At 37.8% G+C, this 25,654-nt stretch overlaps 1 protein-coding gene across 1 annotated transcript in view; it reads left to right on the top strand.

Moving 5' to 3' along the window:
* Positions 1 to 25,654, top strand: part of ADCY8 (adenylate cyclase 8) — a 125,742-nt gene that overhangs the window by 31,437 nt on the left and 68,651 nt on the right. The window contains 2 exon segments of the mRNA XM_030445296.1: positions 20,103 to 20,233; positions 21,810 to 21,921. Of these exon segments, the coding sequence (XP_030301156.1) occupies positions 20,103 to 20,233; positions 21,810 to 21,921 (243 nt within the window).

Genomic DNA, 25,654 nt, shown 5'->3' with positions numbered 1-25,654 from the left:
ATATATATACACACATACATATTTGTTCAATTGCTATTTCATTCTCAAATTAGTTTATCAATTTATTTTGTTCTGTTGTATAGACAGGTGAAATGCTTCTAATTGTTATTTCATTAGCTTCTCAAAAGCCATGTTCTTCTACAGAGGAAGACTGTACTGACTAATAGACTTTACTGACTAATGACTCAAAATGAAGGCATGACTATGCTGAGAGATGAAAATTACCTATGCTAGAATATCTCTCCACTCATAGCTGACTGAGGGGTCTTGCAGGAATTCTTTGCTCTTATTTTAGGCTTTTAGAGTGGGGTTTTTTTGTGAGTTTGGGTTATTTTGCCTTTCTCTGCTTTTGGACTCTTTTTATAAGCTAATATTTTATAAGCTTTACTTTGATTATTGTTTTGTAGAGCTTATTGCAAAAAAAGCTTTATAAAGCACTAGAAAAACGTCCCTGTTTCAGGGTTTCAGATGATTCTAAGGATTTTTCATTATAATTATATAATTTTCTCAGGAAAAAATGAAATTTCTATGAAGACATCTGTTTTGCTGTTGCTTGTTTTGAATCAGTCAGTGTTGAACTGGGCATTTTGTCTTGGCCCAGTGTCTTGCAAGGCTTCAGGGCTGTGTTGTCCCCTGAAGGCAGAACTTCCTGGAGTGTTACCTCACTGCCATTGACATTCACGTATAACCAAACAAAAAGTAGTTTGTCCCAGGCATCATATGACTGGAAATGCATAAGGGAAAATGCATTCAGGCCAAGGAAAATGCCCACAAGCAAAAAAATAAAATAAAATAATAAAAAAAAACATCAGAACACTGAAAGGAAGATCTGAAGTCAGCTTCTTGATAAACTAAATGAAAATTTAGGACCAAACATTTTTAAATATTTCAAATTAACTTTGTTGGAACTTTGAAACCATTATAATGCACACCTATCTCTCTCTCTCTCTCTCTCTCTCTCTATATATATATATATATATATATATATTAAAAATACAACTTTTCATTGGTATTTGGGATAACAACGACAAAATATTCCAATACTGGCATATCTTGGGAAATGGAGTGCCTGTTTCCCTCAGTCTTCTCTTCTTTCCCTTTACTTCTGAAGCAGTGTCTCGTTTAATAAATCTCTAAAAGTGCTTCCACATTATCAGTGCCTGCTTTCTTTGATTACTTTGTTCATGCTTGCTTGGTCAGTATCCACAGGCAGTAATTCCGTGACGGGTAGAATTTTCCTATCTTGAGGATATGTATTTAATGATACAGGGGATCTGTAGTTCACATGAATGTAAAAATCATATTAACTGTTAATGAGTATAGTGTTTTAGAAAGGATTAAATCATGATGAAGTTTAATAAATTCATTCTTGGACTTTCCAGAAAATACAAAGAGGAGAAAAAAGGAGAGGAAGTGTGTGCGGGCCAATAGTTGTGATGTGGCTCTTGAAAATTTCTAGAAATATGGCTGAGGAGCTAAACTTGTGAAAAGAAAATGTAGAAATAATTATTTGTTTAATTATTTCAGATAATAATTCCAGGAATTCCAAATTCTTTTCCACTTTGATTTATTTCTTCTTCACTTGTCATAAATTATCTAAATGTCAGGTTTCTTACAGCAGGGTCAAGCTTTTTGTGTTTTTTAGAGGTGGTACTGCAATCCTTTACAATAACAAGTGACAGAATTAAAATCTCTCAAGGTTTGTTTCCACCCCACGCAGCTTCCACTTCTTAACTAAAAAAGATAGATAACTACAATGGGTATTTCATTGACATGCCATACAAATGACATATCATATGAGGTATGAACTTTCCAGGTAGGTCCCATAGAGTCTGGGTTTGTCCCTACTTTGTTTAAAACAGTGACAGTAAAATTACAATAACAAAAAACATGAACTAAATAATACAACAGGGAATCGTATGCTCTTCCATAAGTAATTGCAGAATAAGACTTCAATTTTTTATCATTCTAAAGGTTATATAAATGTTTCAGATATACTTCTGTTTAGTTTTTTTGTAATTCAAAGAAATCATGTTTCTGCACTCTCAAAATGACCCTTCTGCTTTCTCAGTATCCTTTGTTTTGTCATCTCTAATCATCTGTCATTCTAATAACTATGAATGCTATTTTTGTCATTATTCAGTTTTGTGTAGTGCCTAAAAGAGCCACTCATTGAAAGTCACTCAGTTGTGACCCAAACATTTCAGAACCCAGTTTTTAGAGACAGCTCAGAGGTACCATCAGACATGTGGAGTTGTACAAGGAAACAATAATGCTGATAAGTAATGGGGTTTCAGAGATTTTTAACAATCCTCTCATGAGTATTTGCAGATTTTCCCTCATACAAATATAAAGTTTCTATCATATCATTTCTGTCTTGTAGTGGAAAACGTGATGTGGTTCTGTATGTTTTGATAAATTAGGAAAAGCATGAGATGGAGAAAAGCATTAGGTGGAAAACAGGAGATGGTTCTGTATGTCCTTGTGTGGCTCAACTGAAATTTTTAACAGAAAGCAGTCTAATTCATTCATTTGCCATCATGCTTTCTTGTAGAGTGCAATAAAATAAAAACAGAAGATGAAACCACCAAAATTCCATTAGGCAGAAGAAATTCTTTTTTGTTGTTGTTGTTTGTTGATGCCCACACTCAGTTGCTCTGAGCTGAAATTTTGGACAGTTCAATGTCATAGTTTGTTTTCCAGTTGTCATTATTTCCAGCAGCCTGTGATTGCTCCCTTCTGTGGGTTTTTCAGGGCTTAAGGAATCCTTTATCTATTTCAGTATTTCTCTGAGGTTTTCTGGTTTGGCAGTCAAGGCCCTTTTGCCGTATAGAAATGTCTGTGTACCAGGTATGGACTCTGTAAATCTGAGTTAGTACTGTTGATTCATTGTCCACAGAAAGTTTCTGTAGGTGCAAGTTCATCTTTTACAGCAGTTCATTCACTTACTGCACAAGAAGGAAAAGAGTGCAATGCAGAGCTGTCTGGTGGAAAAGAATTTAGGGAGCTTGGCCAAAGTTTCTCAAAGCTTTTAAGCTACTTCATTTCCAGTTTCGACATTTCCAAAACTCATCAGTTGAGCTCTACCTTCTTTTTTCATCCATTCCCTCCCATCATCATTTAGTCTCAACAAGGCTTTTGAGTAAAATTTTCAGAAGTATTTCAGAAAGTTAGGAGTTTTAGTTGTATTTTCAAAAGTGACTAAATCATTAAAGATCTGATTTTTTTGTTTGTTTTCAATTATTATTTTCAAGCACCTGGGGTTGCTAAAAAGTTCATATTAGCATTTTCAATCACAACAATTTTTCTAACTTAAATCACTCTATTAATAACATACTGGAGATCCAAAGGAGAATTGCTCCAGAAGTCATTGCTAATGATGTTTATGCACTTGACTCTGTGGTGTTATTTTTATCACACCATTCAGAAATCCCAGCACTGTGAAGCTAAAGGAACATCCGTGTCTAATGTTTTCCTATTTTTTTGTTACAAAATTAAAATTTTGGTGAAGATCTGAAACATTTCAAAGAATGGGTTACTTAAATGAGGCTCCACCTATGATGACTGTGAGAAAACCTGTATCATAGAAAGATACAAACATCAGAGAAGCAAGCTAGAGAAGGCAGCACACAAATTATAATGTGTTGTAAAGACAGTCTCAGTTTACCAGTTATTGACCAAATTGTTAATCTATTAATGAAATACATGTAGTGGCTTGTACAGAAGATATGTAGGCATATCAACCAATCAAAAATGTCAGCCATAAAATGTCCTCCTGGGTTTTTTTCAGCGTTATAATTATTCAAAAACAAAAAACATGAGATTCTCCGTTTTCTTAAGTCCAATTTGATTTGAAATCTTGGGTCAATATTTTTATCTGCCATCTATGCATTTCAAAAAGGTTGACACCTAGTGCTGTACTTTTTTAACAGCCACTTCAAAAGCACTGTTTTCCTTTTTACCTTGATTTTAATATAAAGTACACAGCAGGTAATTCTGCTTTCATCATATCTGGGAAATGAAAATAGAAAGTATAACTTACTTAATTAGTGTCTGCATAACTTTCACAAACAATGAACATGTCATTTCCCTCACTGTGAAAATGGTCTCACTGAAGAGCAGGAACCTGTATTAAATTTCATTTTAATTTCTATTTCTCATCATACAAAATCCCCAAGTTTTAAATGAATGACATACTAAATCCAGACACATATTGAAATGATGATTTTATGAAGAACTGAATTTATAATATATCTCTGGTGCCCTTAGCTGCTCTTTCTCCAGCAATTCATCTTTACTTGAAATTTGTCTAACATTTTTAAAGCCTCAAATATTACCATTTAATTATAAAGACCCTCTCTGATGAGTTTGTCAATCTGCCTCTTGCTCCATCACACATACATATACCAAGTTATATATGCTTGGAAACAATTATTGTGCAAGGAGGTTAATATTTGTCTTACAAAATTTCTTATGACTGGAAATGGAGGCTTAAAATGTCTGGCAGGGGATCATTAAAGATTTTAAACAGCTAAAAATCTTTAAAAATCAACCCAGCGCTTACCTTGTAAAAAGGTCTCAACTTTACAGGACTGCTATTCAGAGAAAAGTCATTCTTCTCATTACAGAATCATATGATGATGTGTTTCTCTGATAATCATCTCTAAAAGACCTCTCTAGACCTATATGATGCCCACACTTCTACTCTCCATCCAAGACCTCTCTAGACCTATGAGATTTATGAAGCCCAGATAAAGCAATAGGGAAATAAGGGTGGAAAGCTGCTTTTGAAGTTGTTAAACTGTGTCCTACTACCATGAATAACCTGAGGACTGGACTAGTGTTCAAAACAACAATAGAAAGCATCTCTGAAATGTTTTATTTGTTCTATTTCTGATGTATTTAGAGCATCTGATGGTATCTTATTAAAGAAGGATCTTCTCTGAAGTTGTTTGAGATGACAGGCTGAATCAGTCCAGATCTGTGTGATGCTTATATTCATCCTTTGGTGAGGTGTTTGTTCTTCTCATGGTAGCAAGTTCTTCATTATTTGAAAAGAAATCTCCCTACTTGTTTCAGAGAGCTCAGCAGCCAAGCTACACAACCACTCCTGTGCTAAATTACTGGGAGGGGCAAAGACTCAAATCAAAAATAAATCCTCCAGGTTTAAAACCCTGAGAAGAAAAAAAATTATTCTGCTTTAGCATCAAATTTGTGCAATTTCAGTGGAGTTCACTTGTTTTAGAAGGTACAAAAGACATGATGCATTTTTATATCCCACTCCAACACTGCCTTCAGGAAGCAGACCCCTTGCTCTGCATGCATCATCTTAACATCTCAAATTCCTCTTACATGGAAATAAGACTCCATCTCAATTTTCCCTGAGCCTTCCAAATATTTTCTTGGGTGTCTGGCAGAGGAGATGGAGGTGAAGTTAAGAAGAAGGAGCAATTAAGACATAGAGCTGGTGAGGAATAGCCACTGTAAGCCTCCATTCTTTCCAGGAGTACTCAGGAGAGAAGGTTCAGTCTGCCATCCCACCTGATCCACCCCTCTTCTGGGGATGCTTCCCATCAAGTGGGGTGAAGACAGGCATCTTCAGGCATAGTTATGGGTTTGGTCAAATTAGTGAGAAACAAGAAGAAAAGCCTTTTTTTCATTAAATAGCTAATGAGAACAGTCCTGTATGAGATCCCCCTAACAATATATCCTCCCTGCAAGTCCTGCCATGGTTTTGCTGGATATCAACTTTTCAGCTCATGTCATTCTCTTCAGGGGTTTCACAAATTCAGTTAAAGCTAAATTTGAATGTTAAAGCATTTTAGAAATTATTTCATTTTATTTCCACAGAGACTTTGAGATCAAGAACCCTTAAAATACTTGTCCAGGTGAAAAGAGGGTTGTTTTGTTTTATGGGTATGAACACATTCCATTGACATTCTATTTTTCCACTGTGGGTTTGAGGGCCATTGAAGACACCTCTTAGTTTTCAGAACAGTCTGCTTTTGGCATAGTTCCTGCCTGTTGTCTATGGAAAAAACCTAACCCTTGGTCTCTTTTTTCATTAGAGAATTTTCTGTATGGCCATTTGTTTCCCATTTTACTTCTACTTTCAGAGGATTTTTTTCTAACTTTCCTCTGCAACAATCTCTGTTTCCTACAGCTTTAAGATGATTTCTGCAGATACATGAACTCTGGTTTGTTTTATGTGTTTTTAAAAGAAGCTTATGTATCATGTAGGTTTTACGAGGCTCTTACAGATCTAGATTTTAATCAACCATCAGTACTTTGCAACCTCTAAAGAAAAAGCAGATTGGACTGGGATTGGAAAGGATACTTTAAGAAGGTTAAACACAGTAAAGTCATCTTTTTTTAAACTGGTGCTAAGAATATGAAAATCACTCTAAAGTGGCATGAGGATAAAGTTCAGATTTGGTTTAAAAATAATCTGAATTTTTGAGAAGACATAGCTTTCCTTTTTCATTGTAGAATTACTTCAAAATGCTTCATAAATAAAACCTGTGGTGAAGGTATTATCTTTTTTTTCCTAAGGGCAAACAATGACTTCCCATTTAAAAATTCAGTGTTAATCTCTGGTTAGATACTGCATTTTATCCAGATTTATAGGAAATGGTTTGTTGAATGTGATATGCATAGAAAGGTTTAACACTTTTTCAGACTTTTTTTGATCTCCACTCCTTTCTCTGAAGAATCATGATCTCAATAGAAATTTGTTTACACATTACTCCTTTTGCTACTTAGATGATCATAGTAAAAGTACATACTGGTTAATCCAGCAAGCCAGGGAATATGCAAACTTTCAATTGTTCCTTTGGATTCATATCCGTATTGTGGTTCTAAGTCCATTGGCAGACTTTTCTTACTTAATGGAGTCAGGATCAGCAACATTTACATGGATTATTGATTTGCGGGTATCAGGGAACACATCACAGGACCATCATGCAAATTTTCTATATCTTCTTGTCTCAAAACACCCCATCTCCTCAACCCATTTGCAGTTGAAAACACAACACTTTTCATGTCAGATTTTATATGCTGTTCCTGCTCATTTGCTGTTGATGTGTGTTTCTTACCATCAGAGCATAACCTCTGCAATTTGGTTTCAAGTAGAAATCTGAGGTAAAATCAAGACCATTGAATCATAGAATGGTAGGGGTTAGAAAGGACCTCTGGAGAACACCCAGTCCAAAGCCCCTGATAAAGCAGGTTCACCTGGACAAGGCTGCACAGGATTGATACAAATAATCCTCTAGCTTCTTTCTCATTCCTTGCAAATTTGGAGTAGCCACATGGACTCAAACAGAATAATGAGAATTGCAGCCAATGCTAGAGAAACATACCCTGAGCTGCAATTTATTTAGGAGAGAAATAATTGCAAGGAGTGTCAGAACTTCAAGCATTGGGATTTTCCCTAAACAAATAAGTGAGACAGGAGCCTCTGATTCCCCTCCCTAGTTGGTAACTTTTGGATTTGCTAGTGATAACACTACTTTCTGAAAATCTATGTTTTTTTTTTCTTTTTTGTTATCTCTACACCAGGCTGTTTAAATGCTGTTCTCCTCAACAGTGAATGAGATCAATGCCTTCTTGATCAGGTTTTGGTGGTCTGTGCCTTCCAGATATTTCCATCTGTGTCAAAAAAAAAAAAAAAGCCATGCTGCTGACTAGCGACCCTTGCTGATTGTCCCAGAGAATGGGCAAAAGTGAAATAAGTAAAGGGAATGAAATCTTTTCACCCCCTACAGTGATGAGACACTTGTGCCAGCTGGTCTGCAGTACAGTCATTTCTGCTTAAATAAAGAACCCCAGGCTCCAGATTCATCAAGCTAGTACCTTTCCTGAGCTCTCAATATACTTACTCATTTTAAGGTTATTTTTCTCATTCAGGATCAGAATTTTTAGGAAAGTTTATACTGACTTTCCTTAGTGCCCTGAAATGAATCTAGGAAGACTCCAAAAATGTCTTTACAAGCTTCACAATTAGTAGAGAGACTTTGTGCTCCATATAACAGTTTTAAATTGTCTGACCATGAGCCAGAATCAAGTCACTGGAGAGAGTTGTGCTGAATGGAGTTAAATCCAGTTGGCAGCCAGACACCAGTCATGTTTCCCAGGGTTCAGTATTTGGGCTAGTTTTGTTCAATACCTTTATCAATGATCTAGATGAGGGGATTGAGTGCTTCCTCAGCAAGTTGGGAAATGACACCCAGTCAGATGGGAGTGTTGATCTGCTTGAGTGTAGGAAGGCTCTGGACAGGCTGGATTGATGGGTTAGTTGTATGAGGTTGAACAAGGACAAGTTTTCAGGTCATTCATTTTGGTCACAACAACCCCAGGGAATGCTACAGGCTTGGGGAAGAGTGGCTGAAAAACTGCCCAGCAGAGAAAGACCTGGGGGTTCTGATCAAGACCTGGCTCAATATGGGCTAGCAGTGTGCCCAGGTGGCCAAGAAGGCCAACAGCATCCTGGCTTGTATCAGGAATAGTGTGGCCAGCAGGAGAAGGGAAGTGATGGTGCCCTGCACTGCTGAGGCTTCATCTCAAGGACCGTGTTCAGTTCTGGGCCACAGTTCACTACAAGAAGGACATTCAGGTGCTTGAGGAAGTTCAGAGAAGAGAAACCAAGCTGGTGAAGGGTCTAGAGCACCAGTCTTGTAAGGAGATGCTGAGGGAACTGTTATTGTTTAGTATGGAGAAGAGGAAGCTGAGGGGGAAACCTTATCGCTTTCTACAACTACCTGAAAAGAGGTTGTGGGGAGGTTGGTGTTGGCCTCTGCTCCCAAGTAAATAACAACAGGACCAGAGGAAATGGCCTGAAGCTGCACTAGGGGAGGTTTAGACTAGATGGAAGAATTTCTATACTAGAACAGTAGTCAAGCCCTGGAACAGCCTTGCCCAAGGAAGTGGTGGAGTTACCACCCCTGGTATTCAAAACCCATGTATATGTGGCACTTCAGGACATGTTCTAGAGGGCATGGTGATTTTTTGGGGGTTGATGGTTTGATTTGGTGATCTTAGAGGTCCTTTCTAACCGTGATGATTCTTTGATTCTGTGCATATTATTGGAGCTTTGGAAGTTTCTGAAATGGTGTATTTCTTGTTTTGACCAGAACAGAGGACCTCCTAGCTCTTCTATGTCTTTTCCTGCAGTGAGGTAGTCATATAAAACTGAAAAATAAATGGCAGGTGGGCTTGCTTTCTCCCATTTTCCATGTAATTAGCTGCAATACCTAGTACTGTCAAGAAATACGTGTTTTGCTGACATTGCCTAGTAATTTCTGAAACAGCAAAAAAGTAACAAAATGGAAAAAGAAACATGAAATTAACAGAAAGGAGAAAGAGTGCAGAACAATTACATGAAGATTCATCAGGAGATGAGTCAAAGCAGTCCTAGAGAAATGAAAGTGTACTGGGATATATTACTGCTTACAATAAAGTGAGATGAGGCCATTCTGATATTTTGGAGCAAAATTGAATTGTAGGAGTTGTTTTGCTCTCATTTTCTATTCCTGTAAAATAAGGAATTGCTTAAGGTTATACCATTATGGAATCAGTCTCTAGTAGATTTGTCTATCTTTCTTCTGTTTTTAAAAATGTCCATCCTGTCCAAACTAACTGTAATTTATTGAAGCCAATACACTATAGGATAGTACATTGCTTTTTGTTGATATATGTCTTTTTTCCATGGACATGTTTTTATTCTGGATATTTTCCTTCTCTTGAATTGTTTAATATAGAATAAATCATTGGAAAAAAAATCATTATGACATTTAGAAGGAACAAAATTTCAAAACTATACACTTTTCATGTGTTAGATATGTCTAATTGATTCCTGTGAGGCTGGACAGTATTACTTGTAAGCATAAATGTTCACATCAACAAGCCAGGGTGAAGTTATAAATTGTTTTGTAACTCCTGCTTTTCACTACATGTGTTTGTTACATGGCTGGGTTTCACAATGGAATGTAAGTTTAACGTGCTCTTCATTCAGGAAGTAAAACACCACGTATTAGGATCCAGAGGGACTGGAAAAACCAGTGCATGGGCACTGGCACTAAACTTGAGACCTATAGTTCCTATTGTCTAAGCCAAAAGACAGCTCAAAAGACAAAGCTGTGTCAGGAGAAGGTTTCATGATGTAGCTGAGCAGATCTAACAGCTGCCCACTGCTGTCCAGGAATCCAGACTTGCTACCTGCAACTCCAACACCTAAACATGTGCTCCCACCCCTGCCCTGTGTGTGAGTGATGCTCATGAGGCCTCACTGTGAGCTGACTCACTGAATCTGTCCTGTACCATGGAAGCATCAGCTGCACTTAGTTTCGTGATTAATCGTATTACTTTTAAAAACAATTTTATAAATAATTTTGTATGGAGAGATACAATTCTTCATTTAAACAAATATGCAGCAGAAGTAACAAGTACCACACCAAAAAAAATTGACACAGAGGGTTTTTCCACCTCTTCCAAGCAGGCTACAGGATGTGCTAAGTGTTTATAAAGCCAAAATGATACCGGGAAAGCATGGAAATACAAACTGGCATCTCTAGAATCAGCTTTCTACTCTTCAGGGAGCACACAGAGCAAGCAGCCTTTAAGATCTCAATATTCTTACACTGGCTCCAGAGGAAAGCATCTCATTTGACACCTGGCAGTACACTGATAATCACCAAGCCCTGTCAGGATTTTGTTCTATGGCTTCAAACCATCTTCAAACCATTCAGTACCCAAAGCAAAGTCCTTCCTATCAGCAGGTGCTACACATCTCATGATTTTTTGGACAATAATACTGAGGAAACAGTTGGAAGGAAGAAGTGTGTAGAAGAGGCTTTTTTCTTCTTGCATTGCCACAAACTTTATGAGACTCCTCAGCTAACAACTAATTAGACACCATTATAAAAAATCGTGACTCTCATAAACACCAGCTTATCAGTTTGGATGAGACCTGAGTTATGTTTCATAGCCAACAGCTAAACAAAAGGAGATTCCAAAACCTCCTGTGCAATCTGGCCCTTTTTTTTCTCTTTGAGAGCAGCAGATGCCTAAAAGGAACATGAAGCCAAGGACAGGATGAGTGAGAATGGTAACTGCCTAATTTAAAAGAAGGTTGATAGAGCTCATATCATGTATTGCAGCAGTAAGTAGTAAAAGCTTACAGACAAGCTCATAACCCTACAAGTCTGAACAAATTAGATAATGCAGTTTATGCTGTATTTTTTAATTACTTGTCATTGTCCTGATAATGCATGAGGAAGAACAGCTGCAGAGTATCCATTTTGGACTAAGTAGGAATAAAGAAATTTCTCTTTAGAGCTGTTCATCATAATGAGAAGTACTAATTCTCATTTTCCAGAGTGGCATCTATAGTAATTACATCTATTCTGAACATTTTCAGTTTTTCAGTAGAAAACAATACCACTTGTAGCTACTTCCCTTAAACATGACAAAAGCTCATGCTCTGAAAAGGCTAAAACCACTTCTTATTCTTACAAGTTTGGTGCTTAAGAAAATACCTTTATGTTATTAGCTGCAAATGTTAATGCCAAGATCGATGGTTCTGGCAAAATTTTTCTTAAAAATAGAGATGGAAAGTGCAGGGAAGTTTCTCTACAGTCTGTTGACTTGAACATTTCTGGTGTATGTCAACTCTAGTTTCACATAAGTGTCTTAGCACCAGTCATATGCAACTTGTTGCCTGATATGGAGACGTCCTTCCACAAGATATATGTATTTGAGCTATCTGAAAGAATATGTAGAGAAGGAAGAACAAAACCAGAACTGAACTGTTATTCAAGAAGAGCTTTTCATCTCTCATCAGAGCCAACCTTGATAAAGGTGTTGAAAACAAAGGAAAACCCCAAGGCAGTATAACCAGTATTTCATCATTTGCCCTGTACCATTGAAAGGGATTTGGTGCAGGGAGCTTATGCTGACAGCAGCCCCTGTAGGGGTGATATCCTCACCTGATCCATAGGAAAACCTTGAGGAGTTTGACCTTCCTCTCGGAAACTTCCTGCAGGCCCAGATTGCTTGTTGATGTTTTGTATTTGTTGGCCTTTGGTTTTCTTTAAATAGCACCAGTGGAAAGGTCTCCAGCTCAGTTTATGTTCACAAAACAGACCTTGTTTTAATTGACTCATCTCAAAAATTGTTCCAAATGTTGTTATTTACTCATCAGGTATATATCCCACTTTCCCATGAATGTGTCTAGCTACATTTGTGCAGTTCTAAGCACAGTTGATACCCCCTGATTTCAATATAAAACACACAAAGGATCAGTGTATGCAGGGAAGTTGTTCAACAGGGTGACTATTGCAGATGCATAAAACAAGAATTGGCATTAGAGAAAGTATCAGTGTTACTGTCTTGGGACTTTAAAGAGACATATATGTGACTCATGAAGTTAATTTGCTTTATGACTGTAGGATTTATTTCACTGTTCCTAAATTTTCCTGAAGGAGTACATTGGGTAGGAGTTAGCTCCATATTGATATACCTCCTAAACTAGGTGGCTTCATGCTCTTTAAACTTCTGAGATCCTGCTGACATCCAGTGAACACAGGCAATGGAACCCAGCTGTCGTTGTAGTGACACCACAGTAGTTATTCACTTACCTTGTTGAGTGTCTCTCCAGATTCACTGAGTGAAATGGAAGCTTCAACATACCTACATTGTAGTCACCAGAATGCAGGTGTCTGAAACCAGACCTGAATTACACCAACAGTGTGTTACATTGTGATTCCTAATGGTCTTTTTTCTTTTACTTCATTATTTTTTGGGTTAAAGGTTCTTTATTCATTTAGTCTAAACTGACTACTACCTCCTAAAGACTAGGACTGATTCATGTTGTGAATTGGCAATAGCAGAAAATCACCAGGTCTTTTATAACATCTCTCTGTTGCTACCTTCTTTCTTCTGTGTCTTTTCTCCTGAACAAATATATCCCTGTTCCTTTTCAAACCACTTAGCACTACTGCTGTTCACCTTTGAATTGTTCCCACTTATGCAATTGCTCAACTAGCAAGCTTTCAATAAAACTGGATTGCATCGTTTCCCTCATCCTAGATTTCATGACATTTCTTTATTCTGAAAAAGAGGTGGGTTTTTTGTCTTGTGTCTTTCTTTCTCTGAAAGTAGTTTTCTTCTCTGTGATTTGCTACTGATCTTCTGTACAGGACCTCCACTGGTTTGTGCCATTCTTCTCTGCCACAGGATCTTTTAAATTTGTGAAATGGGAATAAAAGTATTTAACTGGTTTTAAAGGCAGTTGTGTGGCAATGAGTTTTGTATGAAGGGAACAGTGACCTGACATTCTTGGATAACTAAAAATGTTTTTTAACTACTGGATTGAAGAAAAATGGATCAAAGGCCTGTGAAGAGGGACATAACTTGGTCCATAGAATATTACCATCAGCTGTGGGAAAAAAACAATGGATGTGATCCACATATGATGCATTTGATCTGGACACTCAGTGCATGACTTGTGGAAGGGGCCAGTTTCACCCTGTCAGTCTGGCGTGGTGGAGGAGAAGCTTGGAATAACAAAGGACAGCTGATACCTGTAGAAGGAAAAAATTTCTGTCCTTTGAATGTTTCAGTACGAGAGAATTGACTGGTGTCTGGAGAGCTTTATAAAAATACATTTAAAAGCACAAACACCTACATGATCTTTTCTTGTACTGTTCCTCCATATCATGGCACACATAACAGTGACATGACCTGTATGTGCAGTTTCCACTGAGATCCTGACAAGAGCACTTCACGTGCTACAGTATCATTAGAGGAGGACTAGTAGAGGCATATTAATTAACCTCTGTTTTTATGGGTCCTTGCCAGGTGGTATGTGCAGCCAAGAAAGTTTAACTTACCTAATGAGTAGCATGAAGGTTAAGATAGATATTTTCCCTGGCTTCTGAATGTGTGCCAAATGAACTATGTTTATTTTGAATAAACATTCTAGAGCCATTGATTGATACCTACTTACGTGAATGCAAACAAAGAATGTAAGATTTTCCTGTTGTGAAAAAGATACATTCTCCATTTTAGCCATATGTCTATGAAGAAATGGCCTTTTATTTTTTTTAATGTCCTGATCTGATCATAGATTTCATTAGCAGTTCAAATATTAACCAGAATTTTCATTAGCTTCCTTTTTTGTCTTCTTTTATTTTTGAATTTGTATTCTTATTTGCCTTCCTACAAGGATAAGGTAGGAAACAAAATATTGTTTTCACAGTAAAAATATTTTGTGCTGTTGTGAATATATCTTCACAGGAACTCATCAATCACTTCAATCATGTAGCTCCCTGAAAGACTGATCTGATTTATCTGAAGGGTGGATTTAGTATATGGTCATATTGAGCAATGTATCTTAATAGTGAAGGAATAAGAGAATATATAGCCTAAATGCCTTCTATTACAGGAGCCTGAAAGATACAAAATATCAAAAATATTTCTTGTTCCTGGCATATACACAAACAGCTCTTCTCAAACGTGCCATCTTAAGATGCCATGGGACGTCTTTTTGAAAGTGTAGCTACCTTAGGGCTAGACTTCTCTATGAAACCTGGGTTTGCAGGAGTGTAAAATAGATCCTAAATTACTGGTTTTCTTCTTGCTATCACAAGCACCATATCCAGTGTTTAAATATCAGAAAAATTCTAGAATCGCTTATTTGGAAAAGATCTTTAGCCCAGCACATTGCCAAATCCATCACTAAACCATGTCCCTAAGCAACACATCTTCATGTCTCTTAAATACATCAAGGTATTGTGGTATAACCACTCCCCTTAACAGCCTCTTCCAGTGCCTGTAAACCAATTTAGTGAATTTTTTTTTTCTTATTTCCAACCTAAACCTTCTCTGCCACAACTTGAGGCCATTTCCTCTCTTCCTAGCACTTGCTACTAGGGGCAAGAGACTGACCTTCAGCCCTACCTCATCATGTAGCTGCAGAGAGAGATTAACAAGAAGCTTAACACTTCCTTTCAACTTCAATTCATCTGCAAATTTACTGAGGGAGCACTTGAACTCCCCATCTGGATCACTGATAAAGTTATTAAACAAAACTAGTCCAAGTACTAGTCCTGGGGAACACCACTTCTAACTAGCTGCCAGCTAGATTTAACTCCATTCACCACAAGAAGAGAGGAGGAGCAGAATTCCCAGATGGGAAGGGTGGAAGAAGGTCAAGAGAATGTAGGTGTGCTAAAATTAGTATCACACTATGAGCAAATGGGAGATCTGAGCTGAGCTTTTTACTAGAGTCAAGGATGAGCTCGCTGCATGGTAACCCATTGCCTGCTCTAGATCAGCTGTTACTGCCTCACACTTTTTTTTTTTTTCTCTTACTCCCAAATGCAGCCCTTGGTTTAGTAAATTTCTGTAGAACAGATGGATTAAGATCAGCAGAGTCTTGATTCTCTCATCTTCTGTGTTAGGACACTATGCAGGCAGGAGCCCAGGAGAAAACTGCCATGTCAGAGTAGAGCACTGCACGCACACCTCCACTCCATCAGAAGCCAACAGCAGCGTGTGTTTTGCCTTCTTAAGTCAACATACTGTTCACCTCAGCTGGGGCTGCCACTTAGACAAACGAAGGTGTTTATCTACAATGTGTTTTCATTGTAGCTGGGGATTGTTTACTAACTTCTGACTAAGAGTGCTCAGAGCGGGAATTCTCCATGATCTTCACCGTAAAAATTGTAGGCTGGAAAAAATATGACCTCCTATGAATGCTGGAGAGGGGGTCTTGCCTTTTATTTTTTCATCTGCTTCATCTATGACTTCATTTCATCCACAGCATGTAATCCTGCTGGAGACAAAACCAACACTTTCATGATTGGCTTTCTTCTATCTCATGTCACTTAGTCATCCATCTTTGAATGGCTTTCTTTACCCTCATCAACTTTTATGCCCCAAAGTGTGACATAACCCCCAGCCTGGATAATGTTATTTTATGTTATATACTTCTAATATCAAGTTGCCTCATAACGCCCTCAACATCAGTTTCTCTGGTGGAGAACAGAAAGTGCGTATAACGTCTTTAATCTTTCACAAAAATACAATAGTGCAATCAGGAACAGAAGTCAGGACTCCTGGGTGCTTCATACTTGGGTACTTGTGAAAAGTGGCCCAGAGTTCATCCTTAAGCATCATCTCACTGGAGCCTGTCAAAGCAATCATGGGGGTAAGCAACTACAGCCAGAAAGGAAGCTGAACAGCACCAAGGTAAATGCCAAGATACCATTATGGTGATACTCTGAAAAGCTCAGAACCAAAACCCTTCAGTTTTGTTAAACTGAAGATTTCAGTGCCAAGAAGCATTGTCTTGCCTTTGGCGTGCATTTTCACTTGTAGTTACTCTACAAGTGCTGTCCTTACAGCTGGCACAAAAATTAACCATATTCTTCTAAATCAACCTAAAATTACCTTTCATTCTCATATGTCTTCTGAGTGTGACCAAAATAGATGTCTAGGGGACCAAACTGCTTCTGCAGACTTAGGGGTACAAACAGAAGGAAAAAACTGTTTCTAATTTAAGGAATAAGTAAGGAATATTCTTAATTTGCTGAGAAACAGATTAGGGTGGGATACTTGTAAAATCTGCCAAAGCTGTCAAATTGATGAGCCACTGAAACAGAGACATTGTAAAATTTCTCCAGTGATGATCTAGGGCTTTAATGAAAGAATTCAATAATATTTTGAAGACTTGCCTGGCCCTCCTTAAATGTAGTTAGTCATTATATCATGTCAGGGGCTGAAAAACAGCACTCTTGTGTATATAAGTTTATATACTTGATCACTAATACTGTATGTATATGTACACAGATATGCACTGATGTACTGTCTGTACACACTAAAATGAAACTAATATACACTAACCCTCTAATAATATAAATAAACAACAGACATTATTAATAAACATGTGCATGTATATAGTTATACGTCACTTCAACTTGTCTCGAATATTTACTCTTCCTGAGTGTTCCTCAGACACAGACCAAGCTAATTAGAAATGCTGAATATGCTCTACAGTCTTCCTAGGAGAGAGGCCACTGTGAAAGGCTTTATTTAAATTAATTTTCATTCTTCCTTGCCTATATCAGTCAAACAAGAGACATGTTAGCCCCGAGTCCTGGATGTACAATCTAAAAATCCCAGTTTAGGGAGCTCAGGCATCTTCCTCCAGTAGCAGATCTCTACTGCAGCTGAGCAGAAGGGTCAGCCCTTCTAAGAAGAACTATAAAACACACCTATGTGTGTGAAAGGAGCTAAGAGGTTTGAATTACAGGTATAACTAAATAATTGGTTTCCATAATTGGAGTCTAGCACCAGAGATGTGTGTATGCTCACATAGTAGACTTACATCACCAGCTGTCTGTGTCACCCAGCAACTCATTGGCTACTCATCTGTGTAGATGAGATAACAGACTGGTTGGACACAATGGACTAATGTGAAACCACCCTGAAAGCAGGAGGTTGGCTAAACCTTCATAATTAACTACTGATGAATTCTCACAGGAGCTGGAAATTTTGGGTGATTCTGGAAATTCTCTGCACCCCCTGCTTTATCTTGGCACATTTATATGTTTAAGGATGTTATTTAATATTCTGCATGGTGTGTCCCATCCAGAACCTAATCCAGACCCTGATTCCTGCTGCTGGAGTGAATAAACTGTGCATAGGTGGGGCATTTGTAAATGCCCAATAGAAACTATCCTTGTGGAAGTGCTTTATATTTATGGTTTTGGTTGGGTTTTTTTGGGTTTTTTTGTTTGTTTGTTTGTTTGGGGTTTTTTGTAGGTAGTTTAGATATTTAAGATATAAGCATGTGGATAAAATATACCAACAGTGATGAATTATGTAGGGCTGGGTTTGTCACATGGGCTCATGGGCCAGCCAGGCTGTAAGAACTGAGCAGAAGAGTGATGTTAGGAGTCTGTGCTGACCTAGCTGAAGACACTGCTATGAGGACCCATGCAATGGAGACCCAACTGCCCATTTTCTGAGATTTGAGACTGTATGTGAGCATCACCCTATGCAGGCATCCCAATAAATAAATTTATTCTTTCTCAATAAGCATTATGCCATAAATGTCCATATAGTAATGAGTGAAAGTCTATCTGCTCACGTAGGGCCTAAGAGATGGCCAGGATCAGGCTGTCATCTGCAGAACAACTCCTTCTGTCCACTCCCACATGTCTTTGGTGGTGGGAGAAGGCTGTAGATTCCATGAAGTGTTTGGGTTGCTGTGGATGTACAGCCTTCCCAGTATGGTGTGAATGGATATGAATCCATTATGCAACATAGAGGTTGTACAAGGCCTTTGGGAAAGAGAAGGCTCATCCCCTGAGTGGTCAGCAGAAGAGCTCAGTCCACAACCTGTCTTGGGGGTGATCTAAAGAGAGGTGAAGCGGGCCACAAACTGAATGAGTTATCCTGGAAACATGCTTCACTGACCCATATACATACTTTTTTTCTGAGATTACATAGATGGTTTTCAAGGAAATTTGTGTCACGGTTTAACACTGGCCCGGCAATTAAACCGAATAACAGACGCTCTCTATTAATCTCTCTCTCTCCTTGATAGAGAAAGGAGAGAGAATAAGGGAGAGAGACTTATGGGTTGGAAACTAAACTACACAACTTTAATGAACAGTAATGATAAATAGGAAAAATTACTAAATATATACAAATATACAGGAAAATGGAAACCACATTCCTCCCCCTTCCCCCAATAACTCTCACGTCACCACCGAGGCTGTAGGGCAGCCTTGGGAAAGTCCAGGCTGGACTCCTGGAGTCGGCAGCAGTCGGGAACCGGAGGCAGGAACACACAGATATGGGCTGGCACGGATCAGGACCACAGGCAAACGAATGGACAGGATCCTTCCAGGATGCCGGGTGAAGGAAGGGAAGCAGGAAATCAGGAAAAGATCTGGCTCGGCCCTCGTGATGCCTCAAATTTATACTGAGTGTGACGTATATGGGATGGAATACTCTGTTTGGTCAATTCTGGCATCTATCTTGTCTGTTCCTCCCCAAAGGAGGGTTCAGGTGGGACCTCTTTACTCCTTCTGGAGGGTAAAATGTTTTCCTCAGAGCTGAGCAGTGTCCTTGGCTCTGCATACCAGTCTCTAGCAGTAACTATAAACATCAAGTGTTATCAGTCCTAGAAGCACACACACTGCATGAGAAACTTGCTGTTAATTTCAGCAAATGCAACTACTTACAAGGGACTTAGCTAAAAGCAAAAGTACAGAAACAGAAAACCACCTTTATCCTGGCCCAAACCAGGACATTTGAAACCCGGTCCCAGTGTCAAAATGGTGTCAGCATTGTAAGCATTGCAGTGTCAAACTGTTGAGAATTTTCTGAGATTCCCAATTCAATTTATAATATTGTTTCTATTAACTGTTTTAACACTATTAATACACCCAGTCTAATGCTACATCTTTTCTATAAAACATTTTAGGTGTTCACTGGTTTATATTATCCCTGTCTTTAACCTCTGAAAATACAACTAAATGTTGTATAAATGCTGTCCTTTTTTGCACTTAATAAAGAGGACTCAGGTTTTTCTGCATATTTTTTGCTTTATCTGTTCTCCAGATTTATTATTAATTATACAGTTTATGAATGCTAAACAGACAGTCTGTAAGTTTTGATAAATAAGCAGCAATAAAGATCTGATCCTACCTGTTGCTGAAGACTTTCTAATTCCTATGGCCTACATCTGTTAATCAAGCTGCCACTGCCTGAAATGTAGCACTTGATATGTTTGGGAGTGATGTTTAGAGAGAAGTTTGTAATGAAAGTAATAAGTGAATGGATCTTTAAATAACCCAAGAGCAAGAACATATAGGAGGGCAAGGAGAGAGAAACATGTATATTCTGGACTCAAACTGGTAATATGAATTATCCCAGATGATTGGAAGTAGAATTTTCAGATGAGAGGGTCAGATCTTAAACTGCCAGTTATCCAGTTCTTTTAAAGGGCAGAGCTCAATCAGTTTCCTATACTAATTTAAAGTACTCCTTTAGACAGATCCTGCCATGTTTTTTCCTCTTTGTTTTAGGAACGGCTGGTCCTCTCTGTCCTACCGCGGTTTGTAGTCCTGGAAATGATAAATGATATGACCAATGTAGAAGATGAACATTTGCAGCACCAGTTTCATAAGATCTACATTCACCGTTATGAGAATGTCAGGTGGGTGGAGAAGCCTTTCCCTCATGTTTAAGGTCTCAGATGCTGCTAAGTGTCTCTGGTTTGAGAGTTTCCCTTCTGTCGTTTAACTCATTCATAAAACTTAAAATTAGTGTACCCTTGTTTAGTCCCTGAGCAGATAGGAACTTTGGTGCCTTTTTTACTTACTCATCAGGATGGCTGCGTGCCTTTGCTATGACAATACCCACTTGAGCTGAACACTGAGTCTGGACCATTTGTGTATTTTTTTATTTGCATATTTTCACTTTAACTAAGTAGTCAGGGTTGCACAGAAATGGGAACCTTGCCTGCACATAAATTCATGTTCTGACAAAACTTTCTGGTTTACCCCACACACTGGAAAATGAGATGATGCTCTCAAAGATGTAGGCATGCCATGTGGCTCCCCTGTTTAGGAGCCATTTTCATTCAGTCATTCTTATTATCATATTTCTAATTCCATTTCCCTTTTTTTATTCTCCTCCAAATTTCTTTACTTCTAAAATTAGTTAGTTGGAAAATAATTGTTATCTATAAGGTGCTGCTCAAGGTAATTGTACATTTACACCAGAAAGATTAATTTCCTCTCCAGGATATTACAGCATCTCTAACTTTATTGTCTTTTTGAACATTAGTACTTTTTAAAGTAGACAATACTTTCTTCAGTTGCTATGTACTGAGCTATAATATGCTTTGGTCTGGGTGACAGTTTGCACACCACAGACTTTGTGTGCATTTGTGTGTGTATTTTTTCTCTATATTTACATTTGCTCATCATAGGCATAGTGAACAGTCAAAGTAACATGGCTAAGAAATTCTCTGGCTATTGAAATGTGGGTTTAGCTTTGTTTGAGGGTTGTTTGTTGGCAAAGGTCCCACCATAACTTAAGGCATTCAATCTGATGCACCTATATTCAAATTATGGTCACACCAGGCCCCCTGTGAAGTCAATGGAAAGCACAAGAAATCATCCAAATAAAGATTCATACTCTAAATAGAGGCTACACATCTTCTCAAGTATTTCTGTAAAGCCCCTAAAATTAGATGTCATAAAGCTGGCCCAAGCTTGGTGTGTATCAACTGTCATGAATCTATTATCTCAGGACTTGAGTCTTCTATGGCACATAGGTGAGTAAAGCCTGAAAATCACACTAAAATTTGAAATTACTGAAGTCAAACCCACTGTGAAAAACAGCTATATATAAACCTACCCTCAAAGAACACTGTCAGATACTAGCAGATAGCTGGGTGCACACAAAAATCTGTCTGTGTATATACAGCCCTCTGTGTATATATATATATATATGTTTATATATACATATACACACCTCAATCTTTTCTCTGATGAATGGGAACTATTGTGCTTATTAAGGATTTACTTCATCTTCCTGAATGATTTGATAATCCAAAATTTCATAGCACACATGTTTTAGCAAGGTCCTTTCTCATTTTTGGTAGTATCCCTTTAGTCCCTTCAGTGTTTATATTCAATATTCCAGAATATTGAATATTCTGGAAGGTATAGCATTTGGTTATCAAAGGAAATAGACTGCAATACTGATACACCTTCCTTTTTTAGCATTCTTTTTGCAGATGTTAAAGGATTCACCAACCTCTCCACAACTCTGTCAGCCCAAGAGTTGGTCCGAATGCTGAATGAACTCTTTGCCAGATTTGATCGACTGGCACATGTAAGTTCAACCCTGTACATTTTCAAAAGGATATGAAGCCAACTCCATATTTGGGGGTTAGGAGAAATATCCTCTGATCATTTTGAATATTTACTTAGATTTCCCCCACTGGGATTTCATACAGCTGCTGAGATTGGAAGGCCCTGACAAGTTTTATCAAAAATGATGAGTTCTGATAGCAAGAGAAAGCTGAGACAGGCATCAAACTTCATGCTTCTGTAGTGCTAAACCAAGAATAGAATCACAGAATTGTCTTGGCTGGAAAAAGACATCTCTACGATCACCGTGTCCAGTTGTTAAGTTCACCCACCCCCCGATAATATAAATAAAATATATTTATATCATCATGCCCACTAGAGCATGTCCTGAAATGCCTCATCTACAAGGTTTTTAAATACTTCCAGGGAGGGTGACTTCACCATTTCCTGGGCAGCCCATTCCAGCACTTGACAACTTTTTCAGTAAAGAAATTCTTCCTAATATCTAGTCTAGACCTCTCATGGTGCAACTTCAGGCCATTTCCCCTAGTCCTAGTATGAAAGAAGATCACCTAACACGGTTTCCAAGGACATCTTATAGCTCTGGTCCTTGCTGAAAATTTAATATTTTTTCAATACTGTAGTTTAGTTTGACTTTTCTTTTAAAACTGAGGAACGTTAAAAGATGTATTCATTTAAAGGTTGTATAATCAGCCACCACTGTTATTCTAGGTTTTTGCTGGATTCTTTCTCTCTCAACAATGAAAACAATTAAACACAGTAGGGAAATTCATTACATTAGGCAAATTATTTGCTACTGGTTATTTGGTACTGGTTAGAAAAACAAAACAAAGCAAAACAAACAAAAAAAAAAAGAAAAACCAAAAAAACCCAGACAGCTCATAGAGCACATACTAAATTTTGCTAGGCTTTCATTCTTTTCTTTATGTTTCTTTGATCAAGGTTTCACTTCATATGAATATCTTCAGGTGTCAGTATCTGAGCTTGGCTAATAAGACTTGTAGTATCAGCAATGAAGTACATCTAATGAAATTTCTCTTATAATTTATCCAGCCAGTGTAGGCACCATTGACCATGCTCTCTATTTACTCTAAAGGCATCTTAGAGTGACTTGCTGTGATGTACAGACCTGTGTCCCTCACTGATTTTTATACATTTCTGCTTCAGGGGTATTTTGCACATATTATACAAGCCCCTTGGTATCATCTCTTAGGTTGCAAATTAAAGTCAAGACAGGTGAGACTTCTGTAATTATTCAGCACTCTTTTGACTCAGCTATTTATATCTCAAATAGTAATGTATTTTTCTCATGTACAAAATGATGCCATAAGACATTGCCTGGACCCTGAAAAATTGGTAAAAGCAACCTACAATATTTGTTTTGCAAGCAAAACAACTCTGATCTACATTAAAAACTGAGTAGGGTGAAAGAAATTACCCAGTCCTGTATTTTAGAAAACTTATGGGACTAATATTTGCCTCAGTATGGCTTGACAAAAATAGCTGCTCTAACTGTAGACACGTATTTTAAACCAAATTAAATGTAAGTATGTCACAGAGGTATTTTAGGAAGAAAACGTACACAATATGATTTATTGCCTTGCCTCACATTTTAATTTTGCCTAGCATTCTTGGTAGAAGAGATTCTTTTTTGTGATCATTAACCATATTTTCTAATAATCCTATAAACTATATTTAACCAATACTGAGTTTGTATTGAAGGACTAGATCCAGTAAAGGAGTGAAGAACTAGGAAGGCATTTGTAACTAAAATCCAGGGAATACTCTCACACTTGCCACTTGATGCTGAAGGCACTTCTCTGCTTTGTTTAAAGGAGCTGAAAATTTGCTTCTTTATATGCCCAGAGGGTTCCCCCTTCTCTGGAGTTTGTCACCCATCTTAAACCTTCTAGAAAGTAGCAGTCCTAAACTCAGAAACCTTAACAGAGAACACTGAATGTTCTATAGGAGTGCTATACCAAAATACAGCTGAGTTTTTAATAAATAAAAGTAATAAGTATACCAGTTTTTCTAGAATTTATTACTCAGACATTGGCATTTAGGGATCGAAGACCTTCAAACTTCATCACTGGGACAGTCACCTGTCAAGTGGATGTTTCAGTGACTAAAATCAAGACTCTAGGATCCTTAATGTATTTTCTTTGTCTGTGAATTTTCTTTTCTCTTCTACACATAACGACCTGAATAATCCATCTGTCTTGGTAAGTCCTCTGAAAGGCAGAAGACATGGGAAAGAATCACTGCAGAAACTGAACAGACTTTACTACAAAGATTCTTATCACCTAACCATGACTAATTAAATATTAAAAAGAAAGGCATTCTGATTGTGTTCCTTGTTTGTGGCTCCTGAGACCTGGATATCATGATACCTGTCTGATATCCTGACAATAGTGATACCCAACAGCCCTAGAGAGGAACAGAAGCTCTACACAGCTTGTGGTGTTTCTGTGTCCAGCCCAAGGAGATGAACCCTTTGAGCTTTACAGGAAACTGAGACTTCTCACTCAGAGTTCTGGACTCTTATGAAGGGCCCAGCTGCCTAAAATACAAGGGTCTAAATCTTGCATTGAACTTAACCTTTGTGAGATTTTGGAAGTGGATGCTGACTGGTCCATAACCTAAAATTTAAGGGCTTGTGACCTATCACCCAACTCACCTGATATTGTCTGAAGATTTCACACAAAGGTGTATCTTGGAAAAATAACGTCTTTATATGAAGGTTCCAGGAGACTGAGAAATACTTTTGTATCTTGTGAGTCTATTCCACTGTTATTTTTCACTGTTTATTCAGTGAATAAAAAATATGGCTTCTTGGTTTTTTCTGACTTGAATTACATGAGTTGAATCTTGCTATGACCTATTTTTCCTAGACAAAAGGATCATCTTGAAACCACTGATTTTCTTTGAGAATACATTTGTGTGCTTTGATCAAGACACTTTTCAGGTTTCCTTTTGGTAAAAGGAACAGACCAAGCTCACTGGGAGGCTTTTTCTCTGTAAGATTTATTTCTTCAAATATTTTGGGGGCTTTTTTTTTGCACTGCCTCCTATTTTTTGGAATCTCTTTTAAGGCATAGGTATATGCACTGAAAGCAGTGTTCCTAGACTAAGCTCCTTAAGTGCAGTGGAGGCAAATTACCACCATTCTTCCTGTTCTCTCTTTCCTTGATTACTGTCCAAAGATCACATATTCCAGAATATACAGTGATGATAATACTGTGTTGAAACATTGTATTTTTGGTTTTTCATGTCTTACTGTTTTGTTATGGCCACCATGCCTGCATGGTAATTGCTCATTCCACCAGTGTTATCCATTCTGTTAATGCCATTAGCAATGGTTTAATATATGCCTGTATGTCCTTGACAAACCTTTTGGAAAGTGGTCCTTTCAAGACCTCCTTAGAAGGATCTTCTCCTTATGAGGATTACCCACTCACAACTAGATTTCTGATCTTTCACTCCACTGTTTCTTAATCAGCTTAAATAGAGTTATCGTAACTCTTTAAAATAGACACAGTTAATTAAATTTGTGGGGTTTGCTAAGAGTAAAAGCATCAAAGCACAAAGAGGTCAGCTGTGGAAAGCTCCAGGCAGTTTCCTTAGGTTATAAGGAAAATCCTTTTAAATCCTGATTTATTTCCATATAAAATTAACATTTTATAGGAGTCTACAGAGGTTTATTTTATCTGTTCTGTCATCTTATCTAAATTATA

Source organism: Calypte anna, chromosome 2 (genome assembly GCF_003957555.1).
Source record: "Calypte anna isolate BGI_N300 chromosome 2, bCalAnn1_v1.p, whole genome shotgun sequence".
In the NCBI taxonomy this organism is placed as follows: Eukaryota; Metazoa; Chordata; class Aves; order Apodiformes; family Trochilidae; genus Calypte; species Calypte anna.
The sequence above is the reverse complement of the archived record's forward strand: the minus strand, read 5'-3'. Positions and strand labels throughout refer to the sequence as shown.